The sequence below is a fragment of the Heterodontus francisci genome, chromosome 3 (assembly GCF_036365525.1).
Source record: "Heterodontus francisci isolate sHetFra1 chromosome 3, sHetFra1.hap1, whole genome shotgun sequence".
Classification (NCBI taxonomy): Eukaryota; Metazoa; Chordata; class Chondrichthyes; order Heterodontiformes; family Heterodontidae; genus Heterodontus; species Heterodontus francisci.
The window spans coordinates 70,457,933-70,480,273 of NC_090373.1; the positions used below are offsets into that span (position 1 = coordinate 70,457,933).

Here is a 22,341-nt window from a genome sequence, read left to right on the forward strand (position 1 = left end):
GAAAGCTGATGGACAGCTAGTCAGTGCTACTTCATGAAACTCCGGTCTGTCTGCAGAATAAATTCCAAAATTTTATTAATAGTTGTGGAAGTTTTAACCAGGACTTTATAAACTTTGGGACATTATTGGCAGTCAGAATATCTGTTGGATGGTGGTGGGTTTGTAGGGGAATAGAGATCTCATTTACTTAATTACTCTTAATTATGCATTGTGCTGTTATATAATGCAGTTTTAAAAGGTGGTAGGCGATCCGAGTTATTAATTTCACATTCACCATTATCCTCATTGTATTTTCTGTGGTACAGTTAACTAGATAACTTTTTTTCTTCTCGAATTGCTGGTGCTAATGAATCTGTAGGAAAAGACTAACATATAATCTTTGGTGATTGGCTTGAAGAAGCAGCTACCTCTTGTCGAGTGGGGCGGGGGGGGGGGGGGTGGCGGCGGGTGAATGAAACTGAATATTCTTGTATTATTCATGAACAAATATCCTAGCAAATAATTTCTTTCTTTAATTCTTCACTGTGAGTGTGGTAGTAGTTGTTACTAGTTTAACTGAGTATGGGAGGACCTCGTAGAAAGCCTGGTCCTGTCCTTACCCAGTGTTCATATGTTCACAGCTTCTAGGAGGAAGTGGCACGTGGTGATGCAGAGGAGGAGCCCTGGCTATTCTTCCAGTTTCACTCGTCTGTCCACCTTTCCCCTAAACAGGGTGCTGAGATCAGTTGTAGCACTTGATTTCACCCCCCTGCCCTGCCCCCCCTCCCCCCCCCCACCCCCATCCCCATCCCTGTTGAGATCAGCTAACTCGCCCATCTCCAACTTGAGTGCCAGCATGTGCCTTCATTCTGCCAACTCCCCCTCTGGTGCATACCCTTCCTGTTGCTTCATTTTTGGTAGCTGTCCATGGTGATTTTATACTCTGGAACTCTTCTATAAACCATTGTCTTACTAGCCCTCAATACCCCCAATAGCCTCCTCCAAACCTAGCTCTTCTACTAATACCTGTTTAATGGTCTATCTCCACTGTCTTGGGATATTTTCTATGTTAAAGTTACATTGTAAATGCAAGTTGTTGTATATCTGTTTCTATCATCTCTGCCCTTCACAGCTACAGTTTCATATTCCTTGGAAAGGCTGATCACAGATCTTTTACTTTTTCTTGGTTCTGATGGAAATAATTTCCTTTATCTTTGGTTTTCTCAGCACAGGTTTTCTTATCAGTGCTTCCATATCCAGTGGGGAGGGGCAGAAGAAGGATTCTAGGATGTCTGATTATAAGTTCTTCCAATTTCTATCCACCTTTTTATTTAGAGAATTTCTTCACAGACTCTGAAGAAGACTTTTTTCAGTTTTGAAACTGTAGTTGAATTCTGTAAGAACTAACTATTGATATTAATTGTGCCAACTGTAATTATAATTACTTTAGTAATGGATGCATTTTAATTCCTCCTTCTGTCTCATTTCATCCATTGTTGTTTGTAAAAAGCATTGCTTCTAGCAGTCAATAGCAGTACTGGTGGAAAACCTTTGTCAAAAGTCCCAGTGAGAACTGATGCAAATCTGTGTCAGATTTGTTATGATCTGCTATGCTTCTTAAGCTTGTCAAGGAGAACTGTCTTACTGTATTAATATTTATTTCCAGAACTCTGGTGACCATTCATACAGACTTATGCCTTTAGTCTTTTTTTTAAACTGTGGCACCAGTGAATGGATAAACAGGTGCATAAGGTATACATTGAAGCACTTAATAGTAGTACAAATTTCCTTGGTTTCTGTTTTTGAAATATATGTGGTTACACTGTATTCTTTTTAAGCATTGTTATGTAGCAAACCAAATTTCCAGAAGGTGATCTTCATTGGATACTATTGAGTGAATTATTTTACTAGATCTACCAACCATGTTTAGATTTAAAAATTAACATTTCTTCACTGATTGCTTTGTTTATAATTTGTTTTAGCTCGTATACTTTGTTGCAGACAGAAAATCTGGCAATATTCCTTCCATCATTAATGTTAGCAGAAAAAAGTTGGGTTCAGTGGTGGTGCCCATTTTATATATACACACTGACTGACTTATTCCACCAATAGAGGTCAATATACTCTGCCATCTTTCTAGTATTCTCATTTTTTTCTCTAGAGATTTTCTTAATACAGACCATGCTATCTCACCAAAATATAACTTAATTCTTTGTCACAAGTTGTCTTTGTAACAAGTCATGTTGTTCAGTAGATTACAGTCCCATTCACTACTTGCAATTCCTATTAGGCCTTAAGAAGTTATAAATTTTTACATTTAATGTCTAACATCCTATTCACACTTTTCATTGCCTGCAAAGATGTCACTTCAGTAACGTCATTCCCTTAAAATAGTGATAATTAGCTATATTCACAAAGAGTTTCCTCTGATATTGGATTTCTGTTCTCCCTAAAGAAAAACATGAGTCAAATACGTTGTATTTGAAATTTAATTTGTTTTACCAGCAGCTGGAAAAATATTTCAGATGCCGAGTGTTGTGTCCTGATATAAAGATGTTAAAGCATTTAAATGTGTACAGTTATGCTGTAAATGATATCCCATCATAATAGCAGACATCTTGGTTTCAAACAGTCTTATGTGACTTCCTGTCATCACACACATTTGTTTGGAAAACAATTAACATGGTGAGAGCTTTGACATGTCAATCATCAATTAGTATCAATATTGACCACATACTTAAAATACCTTATAGATTATAGGTTATATTGGTCCATAATTTGTTGTCAGAATACTGACAAAGCTAACAACAATTGTCATTATTTATGCGCAAATGTTACATCAATTTCAGGCGAAGGCAGATGCATGGCTTCTCTGCTTCACTATTGAAATACGTTGAGCAATGTGAAGTTGCTGTAGTTGTGTTGTAGATACGATCTAAGCTACTGCAGAAAGTTAAATCTTGTCCATTTTGGTCTAAGTACACTTTTAACAACATGATAAATGTTAGTGCCAAACAATCTCATTGCTGAAAATTAACTATTATAAGTTTGGAGTCTCATTTCTTCAGGTTTTAATTGTTGGACATTTTAGAAATGTAAAATGTAATTTTTAAAAACTTTCTCTCTCTCTCGTAATCCAATTTTTCTTTCCCTCTCTTCATTTCTCTTTCTTGTAACTGGGCATTGAATTCACCTCCTCTGATTTATACTTTCTGTTCAGTCCTTGCGCTGTTAATTTCCCAATACTTCCTTCTGATTGGTGTTACGCTGAGGTGGGAGGAGTGCACTGTTTATTCTAGTCCCACTTCTCCACAGGTCGCAACAGATTTTAAACTTTTCCACTTATTGATACAGTCAATCATATACTCTATTTCCCCCAGAATAGAACACTAACCAGTTTCTTTAATGAACAACCAAATTATCAGTTTATTATAAAACAAGTCTTAACTAGTAATGAAGTAAACCATAAACACACAGATTTAAATTTTTAAAGTTCCCTTTTTACCCTAGTCCCTTCGCACTCATATGCACGCGCGCGCGCGCGCACACACACACACCGGTTAACTGCAAAGATAAAAGGAATTTTTATAAATTTGGAGCTCTGTTACAGACAAAAAAAAAATACATGCAGCGATTACTTGCTCAATTTTGAAGAAAGCAGCAGATGAGATATGTTGTTCCAAAACTGGCAGACAGTCTAACTTCTGAGTACACTTGGACAGGTCACTAGGATCTTCCAGAACAGTTCTTTTCAGGTGGTGTTGAAAAGTAATTTAGCAGGCTTTTTTCAAATACAAGAAATGAGATGTATTGACACAATGAACTTCTCAGGGTCCTTCAGAGATATTGGAAAACGAAGCTGGTTGTAGACTTCTTTCCTTTTTGCACTTCTGCAGCAAACTTGACTTTATCTCACTCCAGAAGGTAAAACACACTGACAGACAAACAGAAAGCTTGTGTTTTCTGCCCATCCAGACGTGCTCTGCTGCTACTGGGCTTGTCCTGTCAAAAGGCTGCTTGTCACTTCTCTGCCCTTGTTACCAGGGTTTCTGTTCTATCTTTAACTTGAGTCATGTGACAACCAGTAACATTGTTGCCAATCCGGCTCCCTCAGTGTCCTCTGGATGCTCTTTTTTTTTAAGAAAAAAAACTGGTCCAACATTTATTCAGTTTAACTATAAATTCCTTAAAAAAATATTTTAACAAAAAACAGAATCACTTTCATAACATTAGCTAAAGAGATACACAGTTGTCTGTTCACTTGGGCCGCAAATGCCAATTTTCCTTTCCTGTGACTTTAATGACACGTATCTCCAGAAACTTGCACCACAAAATATCTGATTAAACGGGCAAGATGAACTAACAGTGGATGCAGTTTGTTCCCTGCTATAGCAAGTTATGGTCCATTATTATTACTGTGTTCTTTACATGTTTTTTTTAAAAAAATTTTTCAAACAGTCCTTTTAATTTACATTTTATAAACAATCTTCTGTCTACTTTCAAATGCTTTTCATAGTTTTATTAGTTTTAGGATAATTTTTTTCACATTTATAATTGCTTTTTGTTTTTACTGAAATTAAGTAGGTTTGAAATGACTTTTGCTGTGGAAATGTTTTTGATGCTGATTGTTCAAAATTTTGCTGGCATTAGTGCACCAATATATGTTGGACAACCTTTTCTTGCAGCGCCTGTTTGTCATACCTAAAGGTAAATTGTTCCTGTGACTCTTAAACAAGCAATTGACAATCAGTAAGGAATTGCAAATAAACAAGTGGTTTGAAAAAGGGAAATCTGTGGTAATATTTACCATTATAGTTGGGAGTAATAACTAAGAATTGTTTAATAGGAATGTATTATTGATCTATGGAATGAGGCTTTGGCAAGTTGACATTTATTAGAATTATTTCCAAGTGGTTAATTGTAGGTGGTATGCTCAGTTTCATGGCTTGCATACAATATTGATCTTAATGCTGTAGAAAGCCAAGTCTGCTAAGGCTGCTTTATCCCTTGATGATTTAAATTTCTTCTAAGTTTGAGTAAAATATAATTGGCAAAGGTTTTGTCCAAACTTCTATGTTTAAACCAAGAATCTTCAATGATTTCTAAGTATGTCTGTTTTTGTGCCAGTCCAAAGCAGTTTTCAGCTGCTTATCATTAGAAATCATCAGTATCCCTTTATTCAGCTTGATGATCTGTTTCCACCACTAAGCTCCAAACTCTGTTCCTTAGCTACTGACTCCATCCTTCTCCCTGGCAACAGTCTGAGATTAAGCCAGTCTGTTTGCAACCTCCAGTGTCACATTTCACCCTGAGATGCCATCACTAATACTGCCTATTTTCACCTCCTGTACCATCGCTTACTTCGCCCCCGTCTGCTGCTGGAACCCTCTTTCATGCCTTCGTTACCTCTAGACTTGACTATTTCAGCGCACTCCTGGCTGGCCTCCACATTCTACTCTCCATAAACTTGAGGTCGTCCAAAACTCTGCTGCCCCGTCTTAAATTGCACCAAGTCCTGTTCCCCTATCACCCCTGTGCTCACTGACCTACATTGGCTCCGGTAAAGCAAGGTCTTGATTTTAAAACATTTCATCCTTGTATTCAAATCCCTCCATGGCCTCGCTCTTTATCTATGTTATCTCCTTCAGCCCTCCAACCCTCTGATATCTGCGTTCCTCTTGTGCATCTCTGATTTTAATCATTCCACCTTTGGTGGCAGCACCTTCAGTTGCCAAGGCCCCAAGCTCTGGAATACCCTCCCTATACCTCTCCACCTTGCTTTTGTTCTTTAAGCCACTCCTTAAAACCTATCTCTTTGACCAAGCTTTTGGTCATCCGACCTAATATCTCGTATGTAGCTCAGTGCCATAACTTTGTTTTATATGCTCCTGTGAAGCGCCTTGGGATGTTTTATTCCATTAAAGGTCCTATATAAGTGTAGGTTGTTGGTAGTTTCACACTATTTCAGAATTCCGACTGAGCGAAGTATCACTCTGAACTAATGCAAAGGCACACTTTAAAACAGTCCAGTTAGGATTTTCTGGAGAATTTAGAAAGTTTTTATTCAATACTTTTAATATTTGGAGAAAATGGACATTGTTGCCTGCACTTGCATAACATTAAAATATAGGTGCTTGAGAAGCAGTGCTCTGCATCTGCATCCATGCATGTGTCCATTTAATTTCAGTGTGAGGTGTATTTATGGACTGCGAACTGATTGCACCTTAAATAAAGTTAATGCAAGTTTATTTCCTTTTGCTAAATAAGTTGCAACCTGAGAAAAAGGTTTGGAATTCATGTGTGCTTTCCTGTGGATATCTCAATGCAGTTGGCATTGGTGCATTATGTTGTAATATAATTGGCACTTGACATTCCAGAATAATTTTATCAAGGGCAAAAGGTTCTTATGCTTGTAAATAGATCTTGTTACTCAGTTAATCAGTTACTCAGTCAAAAAAACGTTTTTTGACGAATACAAAGTATAAATATTCACTTTGGCAAGCTTCCAATTAAACTTGGCTTCTCTTTTGTTATCTAAATGTGATGTATGTAGATGGTCAGGCAGTATTTAGAGTAAATAAAAACAGAAAATGCTGGAATTATTCAGGTCAGGCAACATCTGTTGGGAGAGAAACAAAGTTAACATGTTTAAGTACCTGATTTTTCAGTGAACTGGAAGATAGTAGCAAGTGCAGAGCTGGGGAAAAGGTGGCAGGGCAGGAAAAGAATGAGAGAGAAGTATGTGATAGGGTGGAGGGCAGGAATGAATTCCTCACAGATTAACAACATTGCTAAGAGGCAGTACCTGTGAACGCCAGTTCATGTCATGGTTGTTTCTTTGGCTGGGAAAGAAAAATGTTTATCCAGAATGGATATTGTTTAAAGTCAGTCTCCTCCTTTTCTTTGCTACCTTTAATTTTCACTTTTTAAAATTTGAGACTTGGAGGAATTTTTGGAAAACAACTTGGAAATTGCATAAACAATGATCCTTTGCATATTGCAAAGCAGTTTTTGTTTGTGGCATCTTCCTTACTAAAGACTTTATAAGTCGAGAAATTTACTAATAGTGCGCACAATTTTCAATTTCTCTGCTCCTGGCATTTACTGGAGGTTGTATTTTTTTTAATTCATTCATGGGATGTGAGCGTTGCTGGCAAGGCCAGCATTTATTGCCCAACCCTAATTGCCCTTGAGAAGTTGGTGGTGAGCTCCTTCTTGAACCGCTGCAGTCCATGTCGGGTAGGTACACCCACAGTGCTATTAGGAAGGGAGTTCCAGGATCTTAACCCAGTGACAGTGAGGGAACAGCGATTATAGTTCCAAGTCAGGATGGTGCGTGGCTTGGAGGGGAACTTGCAGGTGGTGGTGTTCCCATGCATCAGCTGCCCTTGTCCTTCTAGGTGGTAGAGGTCATGGGTTTGGAAGGTGCTGTTTAAGGAGCCTTGGTGCATTGCTGCTGTGCATCTTGTAGATGGTACACACTGCTGCCACTGTGCGTCGGTGGTGGAGGGAGTGAATGTTTGTGAATGGGGTGCCAATCAAGCGAGTTGCTTTGTCCTGGATGGTGTCGAGCTTCTTGAGTGTTGTTGGAGCTGCACCCATCCAGGCAAGTGGAGAGTATTCCATCACACTCCTGACTTGTGACTTGTAGTTGGAGGACAGGCTTTGGGGAGTTGGGAGGTGAGTTACGCGCTGCAGGACTCCGAGCCTCTGACCTGCTCTTATAGCCACGGTATTTATATGGATACTCCAGTTCAGTTTCTGGTCAATGGTAACCCCCAGGAGGTTGATAGTGGGGGATTCAGCGATTGTAATGTCATTGAATGTCAAGGGGAGATGGTTAGATTCTCTCTTGTTGGAGATGGTTATTGCCTGGCATTTATGTGGCATGAATGTTCCTTGCCACTTGCCAGCCCAAGACTGGATATTGTCCAGGTCTTGCTTCATTTCTACATGGGCTGCTTCAGTATCTGAGGAGTTGCAAATGGTGCTGAACATTGTGCAATCATCAGCGAACATCCTCACTTCTGACTTGTTGATTGAAGGAAGGTCATTGATGAAGCAGCTGAAGATGGTTGGGCCTAGGACACTACCCTGAGGAACTACTGCAGTGATATCCTGGAACTGAGATGATTGACCTCCAACAACCACAACCATCTTCCTTGGCGCTCGGTACGACTCCAACCAGCGGAGAGTTTTCCCCCTGATTCCCATTGACTCCAGTTTTGCTGGGGCTCCTTGATGCCATAATCTGTCAAATGCTGCCTTGATGTCAAGGGCAGTCACTCTCACCTTACCTATTGAGTTCAGCTGTTTTGTCCATGTTTGAACCAGGTTTGTCATGAGGTCAGGAGCTGAGTGGCCCTGGCGGAACCCAAACTGAGCATCATGAGCAGGTTGTTGCTAGGCAAGTGCCGCTTGATAGCACTGTTGATGACACCTTCCATCATTTTACTGATGATTGAGAGTAGACTGATGGGGCAGTAATTAGCTGGGTTGGAATTGTCCTGCTTTTTATGTACAGGACATACCTGGGCAATTCCCCACATTGCAGGGCAGATGCCAGTGTTGTAGCTGTACTGGAACAGCTTGGCTAGGGGCACGGCTAATTCTGGAGCACAGGTCTTCAGTAATATTGCCGGAATGTCGTCAGGGCCCATAGCCTTTGCAGTATCCATTTCCTTCAGTCATTTTTTGATATCACACAGAGTGAATCGCATTGGCTGAAGTCTGGCATCTGTGATGCTGGGCAGTTCAGGAGGAGGCCGAGATGGATCATCAACCAGTCACTTCTGGCTGAAGATTGTTGCAAATGCTTCATCTTTATCTTTTGCACTGATGTGCTGGGCTGTCCCATCATTGAGGATGGGGATATTTGTGGAGTCTCTTCCTCCAGTTAGTTGTTTAATTGTCCACCACCATTCATGCCTGGATGTGGCAGGATTGCAGAGCTGAGATCTGATCCATTGTTTGTGGATCACTTAGCTATGTCTATCGCATGCTGCTTAATCAAGTAGTCCTGGGTTGTAGCTTCACCAGGTTGACAACCTCATTTTGAGGTATGCATGGTGCTCCTCCTGCACTCTTCATCCCCCGGCTTGATGGCAAGGGTAGAGTGGGGTATATGCCGGGCCATGAGGTTACAGATTGTGGTTGAGTACAATTCTGCTGCTGCTGATGGTCCACAGTGCCTCAAGGATGCCCAGTTTAGCGTTGCTGGATCTGTTCGATATCCCATTAAGAAGCTGTATGACCCCAGCCCATAATTTTGGTTCCATTAATTTTAAGTAGAAATTTACACTTGTGCCTTTGCTTTAAGGCAAGACAATAAAAGACAGGAACTGGCTGATGGAGCATTCCTGAGGAGGATGCAGACATGGGAACATGTGGATTTGGGGTGGCGGGTTGGCTACTATAGAGAGAGAGCCAGGGCCAACCAGGCAGTTGAGTACAACTTTCTTGGACACTTCTTTCATACAAGGCTGTTACAGCCTGCTCCCTCAATACTGCCAGATTCCAGCTGCCCAATCTTCTCCTCCAGTCCTGCTGGACTTCCAGACCCCCTTCCCCAAATTTGCCCTCACTGCCAGATACATGGTTTCTTGCCGGTGCTCACAACTTATAGACCACATTCCCAGAGCTCACAGTTGCTAGAACCACCCTGTTGAACTGAGGCCTTAAGACTTCCCTCCCCAGTGCCCTGAAACCCCGGAATTCCCCCTCTCAGATATTCCATATTTAGTTTTTTAGTTTTAGAGATACAGCATTGAAACAGGCCCTTCGGCCCACCGAGTCTGTGCCGACCATCAACCACCCATTTATACTAATGTTACACTAATCCCATATTCCTACCACATCCCCACCTGTCCCTATATTTCCCTACCACCTACCTACACTAGGGGCAATTGCTAATGGCCAATTTACCTATCAACCTGCAAGTCTTTGGCATGTGGGACGAAACCGGAGCACCCGGAGGAAACCCACGCAAACACAGGGAGAACTTGCAAACTCCACACAGGCAGTACCCAGAATTGAACTCTGGTCACTGGAGCTGTGAGGCTGCGGTGCTAACCGCTGCGCCACTGTGCCGCCCTGACCTGGAGCTTTGGGGCCCCATCAAAATATTGCTAGAGCCATGTCCAATACTGCCTTCCTGCTGCTCACAACTCGCATGGTTGCCTCTAATGCTATAGGCCGGTAATAGTTCCAGTTCTGACAAACTGGGTCTGAAAGGTTAACTTTTGTTCCCCCTCTCCACAAAAGCTGCCTGACCTGCTTAGTATTTCCAGCATTTTCTGTTTTTATATCAGATTTCCAGCATCCACAGTATTTTGCTTTAGTATTTACAGGGACACTGACTTAACATTTGTTTTCTTAGCAAACGTTTAACTAGCTGTGAGCAATGGGAAATCTTCTAGTATTATTAAATTTCTTAAGATTGCATGCTCTTCCTGTATAACACTTTATTACTTTGCATGTCAGGGCAGTCATGCATTGCAAAACTGTTGATACTTGGTAAAGAAGTCACGTCTAAGTAATGCTTCATCACATTAATTTGTCACACCTATGAAATTTACCATTATACTTGCATGTAATTGCCTTTTAGTACGTTTGCCATTGACAGCTCTGTTACATTTAACACTGCTTCACTGGAAGAAGACATGCTTTTCAATTTTGCTCCAGAAAATAAGATACTTTGTTACTAACTTAATTCTTCCGAACTTTTATCCTTCCAAGCAATTTTAACACTCTCTTCTTATTCCCCCTTGGCTATCTGGCTGGGAAACAAATAATTAAATATCTGGTACCACCATTCCTAAAATAAATAAATGGCACTGTCCACATGTATTCTTTTAATAAATCTCCTCAACTTTAATGTCTGTCACTTCAATTCCCAGTACTTCTCTTTATTAAATGAACCACCTCACTGTCATCATAAAGCTCTCCATTCACTTATTTGTCTTTATATAAAATTCTTGGGACTCTTGTTTGCTATTCCTATGTTCTGTTACGATTTAGTAACATTTTTCTCACATGAGCTATGCCTTGAATATAGCAACTTTTGCATCTTTTAAATAAGTAACAGTGTATCTTCTATTCAGTCCTCCCACCACTGGTGGTTTGAGTCATTCCATTTTGTCTCGTTAAAACAAGCAGTTAGAAGACTAACAGTGAGCAAGGACATGGGTCATCCACTCATTATATAAATTATATATTGCACATAGAGGGGATAGGATGATCACAGTATGTTACATGAAAACATGCAAAACTTGAAGGAAGGGGTGCAGGATGAAAAAACAGCAAACAAGAGGGTAAGTAGGAAAGCAGAAGTATTTTGAATGTTTAATAAAATGAAGGAACTGTTACCAAAGCTTAATTGACTGCAGAATAGTTCTTGTCAACTGCTGGATTAAATATATTTAGAAATGTGATTGCAGCTGTAGCTGAATTCTGTACAAATGTTTAAATATTTTAGAGAATTTAAACAAAAAATGATTTCTTACTGAAAATCTGTTACCTAGTAATTTTCAGCAAAAGTGTTCAGGCTAGGAAGTTGTGTGCACCATTTTTCCTCTTGACTGTGCATAACATAGGTGAAGGCATTCTTGGAATTGTAAAATTCAGTAGAAGCTCTTGCATATTTCTTTCAAGTTGGCCTGCAGATCTTTTCGTTCCTACAGTGCCATTGGATCTTTTTTGTTGCCATGAGTTTTTCTAGAAATACAACTTCACCCGGTTTTTCAAGGGGGATGTCACTTGTGGTTGGAAAATGTGACTGACAGAATTTTAGCATACACCCAAATCTAATTCTGATTTAATTGCTGGGTTAGGTAACAAGCTTATTTTGAATTGTGTGCACTGATGGATTATGGTTACCTTTGTGCAATATTATAGTTTTTCTCTATATTGAAATCCAATACTTCTTTGTTTTTATTCTGACAATATTTCTTGATAAATGATCCCAGATGGGAAATGGAAATGTTACTCAAAATACTGCTGAGAACTGCAAATTATAAAATGTATGGACCATTACTTGGATACTGATTCATGATAACCCATGAGGAGTTCCAGCTTCAACCTCTGGTCTGTGGTGAAATTAGCAGCAGTGTGTGGGTGTTGGTAAAGATTATATCTGGCTTGGCAGTAATGAATCTCAGTTGAAAGCCTGCCAATATTTATTATGCAGGCTTACGAGTGAAGAGTAGTCCCTTGTGTAAAGTTCCGGAAGGTTGTGGCACATGCTCACCTATATTGCAAAAAATTGTAAGAGGGAAAAAAATTTTTTGGTATGGGCGTTGGGGTGGTAGTGAACGTTCCTCACATTTTACATAGGATTTTCCCTTCATCACCCACTAGGTTCTGTTCTAGTATACTGAACACCTGTACACTTGGATGCTTCTCTGTCAGTAGGAAGTGCTCTCCTACTGATTTTTGTCAAATGCAGTAGTTCTGCTTTTTATTTCTGAGCCTAACTGTTACTTAAGCCACTTTTACCCTGGCACTTGTCTAATTGGTTATTTGTCTCTTTCCTTTTTGTGAGACATTGTTACGAGCAAAATAGTTGTTGTATTTTCCTATATCCCGCACTACAGAGTAATTTGTGATGTTCTCTCGGACATCCGAGAGATGATAAGGTACTATATAAATGCAGGTTTCTTTTATTCAATTATGAACTTGCAGTTGTTTGCTTGAAGTGACGCCTTCGGTAACTTCCCCTCTTTTATTTTTCTCTGTTGTGTGTGGCCTATCCGCTTAAGTGTGCAGGGGCTGACTTGTGCTCGGCTTACGCGAGAACTTTAGGGTTTGCAGCTTAGAGGGAACTTTGAACTCTGTAAGTGAACACATATTTTCTTCGTAAAACTCATGGAATTTGCACCCTTGTGCATGTGCACTGAACTTTATGTTTAAAGTCTTTAGGGTTCATTGCAACGCTGATACTTTGCTTATGAATTGTATGATTTGTTTGTTCATTCAACCAGTATTTTTTGGAGTCAATGCAATAATAGCTGAGCATGAGATAAATTTAGGTTTTCCTGGATGCTGTTGGTTCTCTTTAAAATGTTAGATTTATGAATCTGATTTGTGTATTTTGAGCTGGATTAGAAGTTATAGTTCTCTTGAACTACATAATGTTTTTGCCCTTTTATGTATATTAATTGGTTCTGCCAAGTGAATTACATAGAATATAACCATTCGGTCCAACTAGCCTGAGCCGCAGTTTATACGTCACACTAGTCTCCTCCATTGTACCGACCTCATCTCAGTCTTTCAGCTTATCTTTCTATTCTCTTTTCTGTCATGTTTACGTTCTGTTTGAAAGCACCTAAGCTGTTTGCCTCAGCTATTTCTTGTGTAACAAGCTCCATATTCTAACCACTCACTGAGTAAAGAAATTTCTCCTTATTTCCCTATTGGATTTATGAGTGACTGCCTTGTATTTATGGCCTCCAGTTGTGGATTCTCCCACAAGTGGAAATGTTCTTTCCACATCTACCCTGTCCAAGCCATACATAACTTTAAAGACCTCCACCAGGTCTCCTCCAAGTCTTCTCTTTTTCCTGAAGAGAAAGCTCCAACCTGTTCAGTCTATTCCCAACAGCTATAATCTCTTAGTTCTGGCAGCATTTTTGTAAATCTCTCTTTTTGCACTTTCTCCAGAGCTTCTATGTCTTTTCTATAGTATGGAGACGAGTACCGTGGAGTGCACTCTTGAGTGTGGCCAGACCCGGGTTCCTATACATAACTTCACCACTTTCCTCTATTGCCCCCAAAGTGTAGGTGATATTTCTATTTTTTTCTACCAAAGTGTATCACCCCACCTTTCTCTGTTAAAAGTTCATTTGCCACTTAACTGCCCAGTCTGCAATTTTTCTAATGTTGCCTTGTATTATGTTGTATCCTTCCCCTCCCAGTTTGGTATCCTCTACAAATTTTGTTACTGTATTGCTTGTTGCCAAGTCCAAATCGTTAATGTAAATGATAAATTACAGTGGTCTGAGCAGTGATCCATGTGGAACAATGCTTTCTACCTTCCTCCAATCGGAATAGCTTTTGTTCTAGCTGCAGTCCCAAAGGACCATAGGCATCTCGCTTCATTAGAGAGACAGTTAGTAATGTATAGCTTGAGGGGCACCACTCCTCAAGCGTGGGGCAAGGCAAGGAGGCAGGTCTCCATGAACAGCCAGTAAGGGGATTGAACCCACACTGTTGGCATCTTTCTGCATCACGCTGTAGCCGTCTAGCCAACTGAGCTATCCAACCCCTAATGGGAATAAATGCCCTTTACCCCTACACTCTCTCTTCTGTTTTTAATCACTTTGCTAGCCATTCAACTATTTATCTTCTGATTTCCCATGCCCTAAACTTTGTAATGAGCTTATTTTGTTGTACCTTATCGATGGCTTTTTGAAAATCTAAGAATATGATGTCTATTGCATTACACTTGTCTACTTTTTTCCATTACCTTTTCAAAGAATTCCATCAGGTTAAACATGACTTAGAGTTTTGGAGTCCATGCTATTTTTATTACGCTTTCTGTCTCTTGGATGCTATTCTATCACTTCTTCTCAAATACATTGCAGTATCTTTCCCATCACTATGTTAAGCCTACTGGTGAGTAGTGTTCAGGTTTTGTTCTGTCTCCTCCTTAGTTTGAGTATGGGTGGGTGCGTGCCATCCAGATCTCTCTTAATTTTGCTAACTTGTCAATTATTTTCTCTCTTTATCACCATCTGTCTTAAATCTCTTAAAACTCATTCTCTAATGAGATGTCTGTTTTGTTACTTTAAGAAAAACTGAAGTGAAGTAGTTATTCAACACTTTGGCTAATTGTTTGTCATTATCTGAGAGTATTTTGCTCATTTTTTGGTGGCCATGTCCCTACTTTAATTTTCTTTGTGCTATTTGTGTCTGTTTGGCACTTCAATTTCTTTTTATATTACTTGATTTTGTAATTTCTCTTTGCCTTCCTTAATAGGTTATTTTAAAAAACTTCTCTCCTAAGTTCTTTGTATTCCCTTTTTTGTCCTCTGCTTTAAGCACTTCTTATATGTCTTTTTCTTTAGATTCAGTTTTTCCTTCAGTTCTTTATTCATCTATGGTACCTCGTATTCAAAGAACAAAGAACAGTACAGCACAGGAACAGGCCATTCGGCCCTCCAAGCCTGCGCCGATCCTGATACCTGTCTAAACTAAAACCTTCTGCGCTTCCGGGGACTGTATCCCTCTATTCCCATCCTATTCATGTATTTGTCAAGATGCCTCTTAAACGTCGCTATCGTACCTGCTTCCACCACCTCCCCCGGCAGCAAGTTCCAGGCACACACCACCCTCTGTGTAAAGAACTTGCCTCGCACATTCCCTTTAATATTTGCCCATCGCACCTTAAACCTATGTTCCCTAGTTACTGACTCTTCCACTCTGGGAAAAAGCTTCTGACGATCCACTCTGTCCATGCCACTCATAACTTTGTAAACCTCTATCATGTCGCCCCTCCACCCCCGTCGTTCCAGTGAAAACCATCCGAGTTTATCCAACCTCTCCTCATAGCTAATGCCCTCCAGACCAGGCAACATCCTGGTAAACCTCTTCTGTACCCTCTCCAAAGCCTCCACGTCCTTCTGGTAGTGTGGCGACCAGAATTGCACGCAATATTCTAAGTGTGGCCTAACTAAAGTTCAGTACAGCTGCAGCATGACTTGCCAATTTTTATACTCTGTGCCCCGACCGATGAAGGCAAGCATACCATATGCCTTCTTGACTACCTTATCCACCTGCATTGCCACTTTCAGTGACCTGTGGACCTGTACGCCCAGATCTCTCTGCCTGTCAATACTCCTAAGGGTTCTGCCATTTACTGTATACTTCCCACCTGCATTAGACCTTCCAAAATACATTACCTCACATTTGTCCAGATTAAACTCCATCTGCTATTTCTCCGCCCAAGTTTCCAACCGATCTATATCCTGCTGTATCCTCTGACAATCCTCCTCACTATCCGCAACTCCTCCAACCTTTGTGTCGTCCGCAAACTTAGTGAAATTAAATTCCTCCTTCTCACACCACTCTTTTAGCCATGTGCTAGCTTTCTTCATCTGTTTATCCCTGTACCAATTTGTATGTAGCTCGGGTAATAACTTTTAACTCCTGATACTCCCTTAGCAGGACCTCTTCCCTTATCTTTCCTATGTCATTAGTTCTGACATGGAGCAAAACAACGGGATTCTTTTTCTCCCTTTCCAGATTCTTTTCCAGCCATTTCTAGATATCCTTTGCGACACCAATAGGCAACATGCCCTTCAGAATTCTCAATCCTGTCTGTAAAAAAATTCTATCTCTTTTTCTCTAATTATAACTACAAGCTTTCTACTCTGCATCTTATCACTTTGAACAGATTGCTGGTCCTGCCTTGGTTGGCATTTTGGCTGTCCTTTCCACACTCTTTTTCCTTATCTTCACAGGTGTTGAATATTTGTTGGACAGGAGCAGTATCTGCTGGACCTCCTTCACCACTTCTACGTTCACCTTGCCCAGCTGATTGTCGGTCACACACTCCCATTCTTGCACCAGTGCTTTCCTCGTTTGTGCGTGACTACAGTAAATTATCCAGTAATTCCTCCTCATCCTCCTCCCTTGTGTGTCGGACTCTAGCTCTGATCCAAAACGTCTCGAGGCAGAGACAAATGCAGGTGTGGCAGTCTGCGACAGTCTTGTTGTCCACAAACTTCCCACACGCTGCCTGCACTACTATATGTTATTTATTTATTTATTTGTAGCTGTGAATTCACACCATTCCCGACAGATTCTGATCTCCCTAGTATCTTCCCAAACTAGTTTGTGTGAGAAGATTACTTTGTCTGTAGTTCGTAGTCTGTTTATCTAGTTTGGAATAAGCGACTATGAACTAATTAAATACTTGGCTGTTCTATACATGCCAAACAAAAATAAACAAAAGCTGGTACCGCCCAGAGCAACTCTCAGCATCAGAGAAACTGTCACATCAATAAGGTCTTATAATATGTAAAGACATGGGATGGCATTAAAATTACCTTGGGAGATGGACAGTCAAAACTGAAGCTGCAGATATATCCAAAATATGATTGCTTTTATTTTAGCAGCAAAGTTCTAATTTGCACAAAAGTGCAGTTTGCAGCAGTGGTACTAAAGGAAGTTCAGAAGATAGCAAATTTATTTTCATGAGGATCTGTATCTCTGCCACCAAGTTTTGAATTTTGACATTTCGTATTTTATATTATCCAGCATTTTGGAGTCTACTAAATTTTGCCTTTCAAATCCGTTTCTTTTTCCTGGAAGAGTTGAGACATTTTAAATGCAATGAAAACAAATGCAGTTGTGTAGGCTTTGTATTATATAGTTAAAATAAATGAGTTAATGCCCCTTTGCGAAAATATCAAAGCATAAAAATGTTATTTGTACACTAAGTTTTCATTTATTATTGTCAGTAAGTTTTTATCCTATCAATTCTTTTGAACCTAAGATTTATTTTCTGCTCATGAAAAATCATTGCCTACTGCGAATATTAAATATTCAAAAATATGGTTTCTAGTAACTGGCACGGGGGCTAATATTTACGCTCAGTTGCACCTGTCTGAAGTTTACAATTTTTTTTTGGTAATGTTACTCATATTTCCCCATGGATGTTTAATGTTTTCATATCGGTGGTGTGGGCTATCTTCCCAGTTGTTCTATAGTGATTAAAGGTCTTCAACCATATGCAAGTAAACAGATTGAAAACAGCTAAGTTGCATAACATTACTAAGCATTTCCAATTAGGCGCAAGGCAGCGGTCAGCATCACGCTGCACAGCAGTACGCTGTTAAAATCCTAAATATGTGGATCTGTATGTGTAATTTGCTTAAATTAAAACTGATCACTTCTACCTCATTTTCAAACTCCATCATTTCCACCAACAAAGTGGCAGGAATGTTCAACAAAGCCAGTTAATGCATTTACATCAAGGAACATCATCTTTATCTCAAAATAATTGCTACAACCACTCTTCCAAAAACTTTCAGGAATTGTCACTTGGATTGTGGGTGAAAATTCAGCATTTCAAAGTCCCACCAGAATTCCCATGCCTGCTGGGTCTGTTGTACTTAATTTGTGCCCTGGATCCATTGTTGGACCTGAGGATTTTCAGGCACAAATTGTGGGACAACCACGAAATAATCACATCTGCAGATATGATTTTAAAACTAATCAGCTCAGGTAAACTCTGCCTCAAGTTTGTGCTCAAGCAATGGGGAGAGAAAAAAATTGGTTCTAACAGCATTTGGTTCTGCTCTCCAACTGAAAAGCAGGGCAGTTCTCTGGTTTTCTGACAAACATTTATCCCTCAACTAACATTAAAAACTGTTTAATCAGTCATTTATCACATTGCTATTTCTAGGACCTGTGTTATGCAAATTGGCTGCTTTTAATTGCAAGTTTGTTTTTTGTTTTTCTCTTTTCCAGAATAATGTATTTGTGTTGGTACTCAATACATTTTAGCAGTGGTGCTTACAATGTTGCTTCCTATTGTTTCACTCATTTATACTCAGTATGACTTTGCTCCATATGACTTCAGGTGTTTGTTCTTCATTGACTGTAAAGCACTTTGAACCATCCGGTGGTCATGAAAAGCGCTATATAAATACAAATCTTTCTTTATAGTCTTTTTAACTTGAGGGTATTAACGTTTTTGGGATTTTTTTAACTATCCCTCTTTCCTTTTGCTGTAGTACGTTGATGTGACGTTGGTTGGCATTGTGGCTTTTTACAAAGATATAGTGAATGACACTGCTCTATATCATGCTGTATCTGGGTAGAAACACAATTTTGCATTTGTCATCCTTTTTGTCATGTCCAAGATAGGACTGTGAATGCCGAAAATCTAATTTAAATACAGAAAATGCATGACAACTCTATCAGCATATGAAAGGGGAGAAAAGGATTAATTGTTTGGGTGAAGATGCTAAACTATCCTTTGCTGCAGGGTGTTCTAGTCTAATTCATTATTTTGGTTGATATAAACTTGCTTCTTGCAGCCTACTGTCCCTTCTATAATCTTCAGGCTTTTAAAACTCAATCTAGATATCACCTAATTACCACTTCCTGGTTTGCATAATTTTATTTCTCTTTTCAGCTTTGATTATCATTGAGAAACCAAGATGAATATCAAAGAAAATCAGGACTGCTGTGTATATTTCTATTTGAGACACTCCACATTCAGATCATCAGTTTGGATCATGTAGAGAATTCAGATTTTGGAGTCTTTAAATCAGAATGTGTTCTTTATACCTGCCTTGTAGACAGGGTCATATTGTATTAGGAAAGCATCTTCCATGAGGCTGAAGGAAGGAATTGGTGGTTTGAAGTCACAGCTGATAACAATATCCCCAATTTTTATCTACCGGTACTATTTGAGGGGAGCGTACTGGAAGTTCACTGAGCCTGCAGGTAACTTGTTTGAGAGCAAGATCCTACAAACAGCATTGAGAACAATGACCTAATGATCTCCCTTGGTGATGTTGGTTGAGGGATAAATGGGGACCGGACAGATGTCCAGCTTCATTCAAGTAATATAGGTGTAGATGAGGTCTCACTATTGAATGTAGCCATGAAGGGAACCGTAAGCATCTTGCGACATTTTGCTACGTTAAAGGCACTATATAAACCCTCTCAGTCTGGGTTGTAAAAGCTGAAGGTTGGAAAGGTTGAAAGATAAGCCGCATAAAAGAGAAATAGGTTTTTATAGATTTCTGTTTTAAAACAGCAGCTAATGAAGTGTTGAAATCATTGAAATCCATTTTAGGGTGGTTATATTTGTTTAAATGTTCTATTATTTGTGACTGTGTGCATGATCCTATGCTATTGGTTGGGAGGCACTTTGCAATAGGGCAGTACAGTGATGATATACAGTTGGTAGAGGAACTGGGATAATGAGTGTAGGTGTGAAGAATGAGTGTATGGCTAAAGGAAAGGGGTAATAGTTTGACTGAGGCTGCTTTCTGTATTCCACATGGCCTGGAGAAGGATCGGGAGATTATTCTTCTGTGATAGGGGACCAGCTATTAGTGATTTAGGAGAGGACCAGGTAAACTTGTTAAGCGGCTTGTGATTGTTTCTCATTATCTACCTTTAAATAAGTTGTGGTACAAGAAGGGGGTGGTAGAATACTGAAAACTCCCTCCATCTAAGTGTACGTGCCCAGTTGCATTTAGCAACTGGACAGTAGCAAAACCATTTGTATTCAAAAAGCTAAGGATAAATTTCTTTATTGACGATATTGGGCTGTTACTTGAAGGCCAAAAGCACCTAAACAGCAGACCAGTTTGGTGCACATTTCCTCTCTGCACTCATGGTTTTTTTTGGACATTATTTATAAGTCATGTAGAGGGAAATTTGCCCTTCTATTTTGTTTGAGAATTCACTGCCTCTGTTCCAAATCACTGACTTCATTTTTCAATGCTAAGTTAAGATAGTACCACTAGGCAAATTTAGAAACTGGGAAAGATCATTTGGCTTTATAAGCTTGCCCATTTTTCTTGTTCTTCACCCACCTTCCTACTTCCTCACTATATTGCACTGTTCCTTTTGCTCCTGGCCAGTTCCTACTTGAGCTCATTTATGGTATTTACTTCAACGGCTCTTATTGGTGATTTGTACTTTCATAGGTCTTTCATCCTTTGTGTGGCACAGTTCTCAACTTCTCAATTTTAACATTCCTATTTTTAATTTCTAGTTTGAGCCCAAGATTTTGTCACTAACATATTTATCCCCTTCATAATTTGAAATATTTTGTTAATCATCTCAAAATCTCTTCACTGATAAACCATCTTCCTGATCTTTGCTTGTAACTTAAATTGGCAGGACCTGGTTCCATCTTTATTGCTCTGTTGTGGGCTCTCAGAAGCAGTAACATGATTTCTATACAGAAGCAAAATACCGCGGATTCTGGAAATCTGAAATAAAAGCAGAAAATGCTAGAAATACTCAGCCGGTCAGGGACCATCTGTGGAGACGGAAACAGAGCTAACATTTTAGGTTAATGACCTTTCATCAGAACTGGAAAAAGTTAGAGATGTAACAGGTTTTAAGCAAGTACAGAGGTAGGGGAAGGGGGAGAAAAAAACCAAAAAGGGAGGTCAGACACGGAAAAGGAAACAAAAGCAAGTAAGGTCCTATTTCCTTTGATGTGACGAACACATTTCTCTATCTGGGATGTAACCTTGTACAGTAATGATATTAACTCTGGTGGGGGGGGAGGAGGGGCACAGTGGGATGGGTGATGGGAGAAAAGACAGACATACTAGTGACAGAATACAGATTGTTACTATTATGTACCGGATGATGATTTCAGTTACTTTTCATAACTGATCATTTTACTTCTTGACTGTTCCATTCAACACAGATTTCCCATTTTGGTTTCTTGCTGCCATGGAATTTTATACTTCTGTACAGCGAATTGCATTTGCCATCGACTGGCAAAATGCTGAAGAGACAGGATTGGAAAGGAAATCATAATGAATCCTATAGACTAAGCTAACTTAGAATCGTTGCTCAGTTTAGATTTGTAAAGACCTTAACTTGAACCACATGTTTGTACTAGAATTATTCTTGTAATGTGGTGTCTGATGTGAACATGTTGGCTGTGAGCAGGAAAATACTTGTTCAATAGGTAGGAATAGATTATTTTTAAAATAGTTATTTCCCCCCCTCCCTCATTAAAGTTTGATTAGCATTCCCTAAACTTTTTTTAAAGCAAAAATATTAATTTTTGCAGCTGGATGCTGGTAATGACGAAGCAAGTTTGAGCGATAGTCAGACTGAACCACCGGCAAAACTTAGGCGAAGGAATGCAGATCCAGTTTCTAGTGATCTTTCAACTGAGCGCAGTCCGCATAACAGTGGTCCAGCTGAAGAATGGTGTGGCTCAACAAGGCAATCCAGGTGAGGTGAATTTGCAGCACTTTTTGTATCAAGTGGTAATAGGAATGCATTGAGTGATTAAACCAATATTCCTGTATTACAGTTCTTTCAGATTTTCTTATTATATAGCTTTGGAAATATGTATAGGAAGCATTTTTAACTTAGAATTTGAAATTCAGCACAGGAGGTGATCATTTGATCCAAAATGCATGTATTGGTGCTAGTTCCCCCATGAGAACTAAAGTCTTTAATTCCTTTGTTATCTTTCACCTCCATATCTTTCAATTTTTAATTCCTTCTCCGTTTCAATAACTACCTGAGATAAATAAACCTTTGCTAGGAAAATATTTCTCCCGCCTTTCCTTTTATGTTCTGGTACTAATCCTAAGTGAAAACCCCTTGTTCATTGGCCAGTGGAAATACCATTTCACT

General features: G+C 39.6%; 1 protein-coding gene across 2 annotated transcripts in view; it reads left to right on the forward strand.

Annotated features, from left to right (window-relative positions):
* The window catches only part of atad2b (ATPase family AAA domain containing 2B), a 162,825-nt gene that overhangs the window by 23,256 nt on the left and 117,228 nt on the right, over positions 1–22,341 (forward strand). For both annotated transcript variants that reach the window (XM_068023129.1, XM_068023118.1), the window contains exon 2: positions 21,764–21,930. In XM_068023129.1, coding sequence (XP_067879230.1) covers positions 21,764–21,930 — 167 coding nt within the window. The remainder of the gene's footprint in view (positions 1–21,763; positions 21,931–22,341) is intronic.